The 7,954-nt window shown below is 32.7% G+C and overlaps 1 protein-coding gene across 9 annotated transcripts in view; it reads left to right on the forward strand.

The window, feature by feature from the left end:
* Positions 1 to 7,600, forward strand: part of LOC135204080 (chromodomain-helicase-DNA-binding protein 1-like) — a 124,181-nt gene extending 116,581 nt beyond the window's left edge. For 7 of the 9 annotated variants that reach the window (XM_064234064.1, XM_064234066.1, XM_064234065.1 and 4 more), the window contains 2 exons: positions 1,197 to 1,388; positions 3,031 to 7,600. In XM_064234064.1, the coding sequence (XP_064090134.1) occupies positions 1,197 to 1,388; positions 3,031 to 3,388 (550 nt within the window). In that variant the 3' untranslated portion in view covers positions 3,389 to 7,600. The remainder of the gene's footprint in view (positions 1 to 1,196; positions 1,389 to 3,030) is intronic. The other 2 variants (XM_064234071.1, XM_064234072.1) reach the window with 1 other exon arrangement.
* Positions 7,601 to 7,954: the final 354 nt, after the last annotated feature.

The following is a 7,954-nucleotide window of genomic DNA, read 5'->3' on the forward strand; positions in this document are numbered from 1 at the left end:
CAGATACCATTCTTCCTTTGAAACTTAAATACATTCTGAAGCTATTCTTGCATGTTCTGTGAAGTAAGTAAAATTCAGAATTTTACCAGGTATTGCAGCTTTGATTGCCAAGATTGAATAGCAACATCCTAACTATTTTATATTTTCTTCTCACTTTTTCCTCAATTTTTGTTAATGTTTGAGGTATTCTTGAATTGTTTAGGTTACTGCAATATTTTTAAGCATAGCTTGTCTTCTAAAGCACAGGAAAAGAGAAATTAATTTTTTAATTATTTTTTCCATTGCATGTAATCATTATTATGTTGTATGCAAAGAAAACCCATAATAGCACCATCTCAGCATGACATAATTTCATGATTCTAAATAAAAGTATGACTTCATATATTGTAAATTGAGTCAGAATCCCCATCTCATTTATCACCATGGCCACATTCCATAGACCAGGTCATCAGCTTGAAACAGCATTTTCAGAGTGGATTAGTACCTGAAAATATTGGTATTTTGGAGGGAAGAGACATGCTCCAGATCTTAGTTAATCTCACAACTATTTGAATTTTTCATATGGCCAAGTAATCACATAGGAGAGAATGCATTTTGGTAAACTTCAGCTATCCAGATTTGCAAATATCTCGATATATTTGGCAAAATGTTAAGTGACAAGAGTTTAAGATAAATGAAACAAATATAAGAAGACAAATTTCAGACTTCTGAGCCTAATAAGCAAACTTTCAGTAACTAACAGTGTTGTATAGATTTATTATGTATTTTCATATTAAAATGCAACATCAAATGATATAAGGGAAGGGATTGGTGTTCAGTGGCATTTAACCAAGAAAAAGCTATGAATCTGAAGTGAAATATATATTTTACTCTTATGAATTTATAGTAAAACATTATATTATCTTACTCTCTCTTTTAAACTAAATTTTTATATTTCCTTTAAATGAAAGTCTACATTATATATGTCATCATTTCATCATCATTAATAATAACTATTGGGAGGTAACCAAGGTAAAGCAGTGTCGTATGATTATACCAAAGGCTAGTCTATAAACCATTGTTTAGATTTGCATCTTTCAAGGCTCGAGTCAGCCATTAAAAGTCCCAGAATGCCTGTCATTGTCATGCCAAATGAACGTAATAAGAAAATGAACATTTTCTTTGAATTTGCATGATCATTTTAATATTTTCCTCAGGGGAAGAGAAGGTGAAAAATGGGGTGATCGGGACAAGAACAGAGATCGGGATAGAGAACGAGGGGACAGAGACAGACCCCGTGATAGAGATAGGGATCGAGACCGGGACCGTAACTACCCCAGGAGTCACGGACCAGGAGGCCCAGGTAGAGACTGGCATGGCAATCCAGGAGGTCGAGATTTTAAAGAAAGGTACGGTTAAAGACCACGGTAGCTTAATTCCTTATATGTAGTCTTGTATAGGCACTACTGAGCTCATTTGTTTAATCACAACCCATTAATCCTATATATTTCTCCTACATTCATTTCTGGAATGTTCTCAGGTTCACCAGCCTTGTTTGTTTGACAGAAGAAGATAGTCTCAGAGAAATAAAACTATTAACTGTCATTGTATGGAAGGTTGTTTCATTCAAAACTTTACTTGAACTGAATTGATAAGGTAGGATACAAAGTACTGTACAAATACACTATATATGGAGAGAAGAAGACAGTCAGTTACTAAACAAAGGAATAAAATACTATGCTATAATTTCTGGTGGATAATAAACATTCCGAACAAATGGCACATTATCACCAGGTGAATAAAAAATGGCAAAATCAACTAAAAACTCATAACAATTGGTAGTCGTCAGAATGCTAAGGAACAGAATTAAGAATTGAATAACAGTAAGGTGGATTAAGCAGCAAAATCCCTACCATTTGGAAAGAAAATCTTAACCGTAAATAGTTTGGGATTTGCTGCAGTTTAGTTTAGCCAATTGCAAGAACTGAAAATATGATAGTATAGGAATAAGTATTTACATAAAAAAATAGTGAGTTTACTGTAAGATTCAAAAGCTTCTTACACAGAAGCTAGACATTTGAGGAAAGCTCTGTGGGAGTGATGTTGTTTTACATCACATGGGTTGTTTAGAATTTGTAATAAAGATTTCCTAATGTGAATGATGGCTTTATTGTGAATCAAGAAGTTTTAGGGTTTGGCAATTAATGTTTTTCTGTATTAATGTTTTCACAATGCAAACAGCACTGAAAAAAAGTTATTTCAGGATATACACTGAATAAGAACACATTCTGTTTATCAAGCTTAATCTTAGTTTGATAAAAAGTAGAATTTATTAAGATTTTACCTGTATGAAAAAATAGCAAGTTGCCTGCAGTACAGTCAAAAGTTTTTGTGGATAAGGTTTGTTTAGTATTTAATTGGACCATTATGACTAAAACACTCAAAACTCACACTGCCCCACTTGGAGGATTTAGAACCATGGTTAGAAATGCCAAAAGATGGTTACTAGCAAATTTTTATGGGAACAGAAAATTTTTTTTGTATCATGTTAAATAAACAGACAAATTTCCCATAATTTGGTTTTGTTATATTATATGAAGCAAGTGTTTGTGTGGTTTTCCAGTAAGCTTAGCAAGCCCTATGAGAGTAGGCTGATTTGACTTAGTGGTCATTTTAGACTAACTAATAATCACATTTAATATGCAATTTTTTTTCCAATTGCTGAACTGATTGTGCTTTTATTCATTCAGATTTACAATTATGGCATTTGTTTTACACCATCTTTCCATCCTTGAATGCTTTTATATATAAGAAGACCTCAGAGTCTTTTGTGAGTTGCTGCATGCCACAGTAAAACCAAATGGCAACTGGAGTGAGTAAAAGAAAGACATTGTAGGTGCCATAATTTATTTTTATGTCATTTTCCATAGTGTTTGTATCCCCAAATACGTAACTTTAATATCTTGTATTCTTGTCTAGTGGTAAGTTAATGTTATGTAATACATTGTATTCTTGTCTGATGGTAAAATGTTATGTTTTACTTCATTTCAGTCGATATCCCCAAGAATATGGGAAGAGAGATGGTGGTCCAGGAGGATATCATCGTGAAGGTTACAGACCTCATGGTTATCACAGGGGAGGTGGTTCTGACTGGGGTGGTCGTCCACATCACAATAAGCACTCTGGTTATGGACCTCCAGGCGGCTACCAGCAAGCTCATTACCCTGCTCCTCATCCCAGTAATCCTGGTATTTATGCCCCAGCTCCACCAATGGGTATGAGGATGCCTCATGGAGGACCACATTTTGGTGGTCATAGACCTGATTGGGGTCAAAAGGATAGACCCCAACAAGATTGGGGGCAAAAAGAGCGACCCGATAGACCGAGTTATCCAAAAGACTATTCTTAATGTGTTTCTCTGTGTTGTGCTGCCCTCCCTCTTTGTAAGAGACATGTTTAATTTATTATGCATCAGTTTTCATCCTTGTGGATATGTATGTGTAATCACAAACTTTAAGTGGACTGCACACCTGAAACATTCTCATAGAAATTGTGCTTCCTAAGTGATAATTGTCCATGCAGACCACAGGAATGAAAGTGACTGTGTAGTATTAAGTTAAATAATCTTCAGTTATTTGAAGAGGTCAAAACATTTCCTAGGGATGCATAACTTTTAGGTTATAGCATTCATGAGACAAGTGTCTCTTCTGGCTGTGACTGTACATATTAGATTCTTTGCAAGATTTTGTTAGTCGGTGAATGATTGCAAAAATATGCCAGTATTGGATTTGTAAACTTTTTGCAGTGTTTAGTTTTGAGGTAGACATGTATAGATGTTTTTAAAGCAATTTATTGTCATTCATGGAAATACTGTGTTTCATTTAGTGATGTCTTTCCTTTTTATCAGAAATTTGTCAACATATTTTAAAAATGCTAATACCTCAGTTTTTCGTTTTCCTTCAGAGATTTCAGAGCTTTTTCAGATATTTATTTTTCATAACAATTTTGTAAAATAATCTTTTTCACATCAAACTACGAAACTTTAATCTTTTTAGGTATAGGTCACTGTTGCAATTATTTTTTATAATTCATACCAATTGTGGATTTAATTTTCTCCTATAATAATTTGGACTCAGTGGTAGGGGGAAATTCAAAGGCAGAATAAATACACATCAGATGCCATGTCATTTACATAATTTTTTTATTTTATAAATCCACTTACTAGATACGCTTTGTTGAGAACTGGCTGTACAGGAAATTACATAGGAAGATTGAAAAGTTTATATGGTATATATCACCAACAGATTTTAAAGTTGTATGCTGCTTTCATATTCTGAGTATGTACTTAATTCTTGCTGTGGTCTTTTATGCCGAATTCATAATAGTCTTCGAGGCGGATTTTGAAAGTAGAAATCTATAGTTAAACTGGTACTACCCCTCAATATTTGGGAAGCTGTGCATTACTTCCCATTTTTAACATTTTGCTACAATCAGGTTATGGTTTTGTTGTTTTTTTTGGAGTATTTTCTTCATCAGACTTCACTTGGTTTGTTGATATAAGTGTATATTGGTCATGCATTGAATTTAAAATGGTCTAAGTTAGGTTATTAACTAGGACTGAGTGGTTATAGAGGGGTAAATAGAGTTTTATGCTTGAATAAGTGTAGTGTAATGGTTACCTTTGTACCACTGGAAGGGTGAAAGTGTATAAAGGCCTTAGCCACTACCAAGTCTTGAATGCTAGTCTTTGTATGTTCATATATTTTGTCTACTTCACCCTTATCTGGTATATCTGTATGGTTGATGTCTATTAGACAAACTGTGAATACTGTCTGTCTTCTATTTTGCATTGCTATTATTTACTTCATCATATATTGTTTCTCTGATATTTCACCTTCATATTTTACTACTCGAGTGTTTTCATAAATTTAAAGAATATTTTACTTTCCGATTACTGTCCTTTTCCCTAATTTTTTGTAACTTGTTTTGCTAGTGTTACAAGCAGTTTCTTCATCTACTTTGTTCTGAAATTCACTTGATGTAGCTGCAAAAGTCAAGAATGAAAATGAAATTACCCTCAAACCTTATGAAGGCAGCAAGCATTATCCAGTTCTGTAATCAGCTTTTGCAAGGAAATTGAGAAAAGAATGCAGAACAGTCTTCCTAGAAAGTGATGTAAGGTCAACCATTTTATGGATACAACTTTGTGATGATGATTGATAATTTATACCAGTGTATATGCACAGCTTTAAATGTATTTAGTTACTACAGTAATCTTTTAATAAGCCTTGAGCTCTAAAAGCAGGCATTATGATGATAGGATAGTATTATTGCACCCTGTTCCCCATAGCTTATGCAGTCATCGTACTTCATGCTTTTACTGTTCTGTTGTTACCCTCTGTGCATGTAAGAAGATGACAAAGCTGTTGTGAATGTATGCATTGGTAAAGGTAGAGCTCATACAAGGCCTTTTGATCACAAACTGGTCTGAAGTCCAGGTCTGCTTTTAATCGTGACATTTATTGACCTCATCCCTTTCTGTGTTAATGTATCTACATAAATATACCTTGAAGCCTTAAATCCAGGTCTTCTTGTTTTTATAACAGATTAGTTGACCTCATCCCTTTCTGCTTGTTATGTTTTTACATACTTTGAAGTTATTAAAACTTTTTGTCATTAATAATTCAATTTACAATTCCAGTTCATCACTCTCTTCCTTAAGTCTTTGCAAATTCTGTTTGCTTCTTCCTTGCTCTCCTGTATATTTTGCATTTGTTTGAAATTACACGTAGCTGAATGTAAAAAACAAATTCCTCATGACCTTGAAAAAAAAATAGGAGCAATTGATGTGACAGTGCCACTCCTTCACTCAGACATAAGTGCTACTTTTCTTTTACCTGTTCATAATTGGTGTTTTTAAGTGCTTGTGTAAGTGGTAGGTTGCTCTTGTTCCATGATTAAGAAATTTTTGTCAACTCTAAACTGAACACTGTATCTTGATTGTGATATACTCGCTTTATAAAAATGTGATATACTTGAATAGGGTTAGTTGTACGTAAGTCTGAAAAATAATTGAACTTGTGATATTGTCATCATTTTCATTATGAAAGTGTGATAATTATTAACTTCAGTGAATAGTTCCATGATTGACTTCATTTTGTCATAGAGAGGAAATGATGCTTGTCTTGGAAACACATCACTCATGAAATGCACCAGCTGGAGTAGATGATATGCATCAAATTAACGTAAAGATGTAATCTTTTTATTATTATTGTAAAGGTGTACAGTATTTTCATTTAATTTCTATTTCCCAGTATTTTTCCAATTCAATAAGATGATTTACAGCCGCTTTCATCTCTTATATCTTATGTCATACACTGCAAATTGTTGAATTGTAACTACCGAAATTAAGTCTGTAAAGTTTTGTGCATAGCTGTTGTGGTTGTGCTTCAACTACATAATTTGATTTACAAAGACTTTCTTTTAAAGGAAAGGCATGTAAGAATGGAATGATAATATCTACCTCCAGAAAAAATAACTATGAATGTCTTCATGTTTTTCTTAATGTTATTTCGAATCACCAACAACTCTGTTGCCATGTTATGTTTGAATAGAAGTCAAAAGAAATGGAACCTTAATGAAACTGGAAATTATGCCATTTTACAGCTTTATTTTGAAGCCTCATTCGGATAAAACCTTTTCCTTCCTAAAACCATAATGGACATATGCCACTACTTTGTGTCATTATGAGGTGAATTTGCGTTCTTTATGTAATCCTTTATATTTTTTTATATTTACAATATTTCTAAATACTTTTACTCCTTAATCCTAAATCATTTGAGCACTATTTATGCCATGGTTTTAATATATAGTGAATTGGCTTGTTGGTAACATAAAATTGTTAAATTTGTTCATGGCTAGCAGTGTGGCTTTTGAAGCCTATTTTTCCTTAATGCCTTTTTCATTGTTTCCATTGATCATATACATTACATTGCTTTTCATCTCTTATTTTGACCTCGTAAATTTTTTAATTTGTGGATATGTATTTTTCCTTTGTAATTGTTAGTAATAGCTTAAGAGTCTCATGAAATTCTCTTTCGTTGATCTTCATTTTGCTTTTCTGTTTTTGTGGTAAGTATAGTTTTCAATACCTCATTTGTTTCATCTTTGGTTTACAAGTTCTGGCATAGTGAGTGAGGTCTGTATCATACAGTTTTTTGTTACAAATTGAGTGAATGAATGCAAAACCCCAACCTGTAAACTCAGAGTATTTTTTTACAGTTTAATGTGATATTTGTATATACAGTATATATATGTGTGTGTAAATATAAAAGAATGATCTTAGCATAATGCAATTAGATGGATACACTAACATAACATTTCTTTTATTTTTTCCTGGCCATATTTCAGGAAGTTTGACCTATGATAAAAAAAAACCTGTAGTTCCATGTACGTTTTGTCCAAGTGAGTATTATATGCAACACTGGTAGTTATGATATATGCTAGGAAAAAATTGAGGAAATTAGAAATGTAATTGTATACATTTGTAAAGTAAATATCTGCTAAGATATACAGTTATGTATAAAATATGGCTATTTGGCAATAAATATGGAAATAAGAAGGTTGAGTACTTGCTTTACCTCAAAGTCCTGAAAACTTTTAAGGTGCATTGGTAATGGATATATTTTCTAATAATTTGTATCACTTATGAATAAGTTTGGTTGTAATGGCATATCGGTATTTTTTGTGTGAGTATTAAAGTACTTAAACTAATCCTTCAGGTCAACCATATGAGAACTAAATAAATTTTCTCAGAGGTTGGTTAAACTATTTAATAAATCATTTAACAGTCCTTTTCTTATTGTGAAGATTGTTTCTCTTGTAGGATTTTCAATTTGAAGTTCAACTGAGATATGTATGTATTAAATATTCCTGTAATGAAACTATTTTACATTTGCCTTTAAACAAAGAAGCA

This window comes from Macrobrachium nipponense, chromosome 44 (genome assembly GCF_015104395.2).
Source record: "Macrobrachium nipponense isolate FS-2020 chromosome 44, ASM1510439v2, whole genome shotgun sequence".
Taxonomy (NCBI): Eukaryota; Metazoa; Arthropoda; class Malacostraca; order Decapoda; family Palaemonidae; genus Macrobrachium; species Macrobrachium nipponense.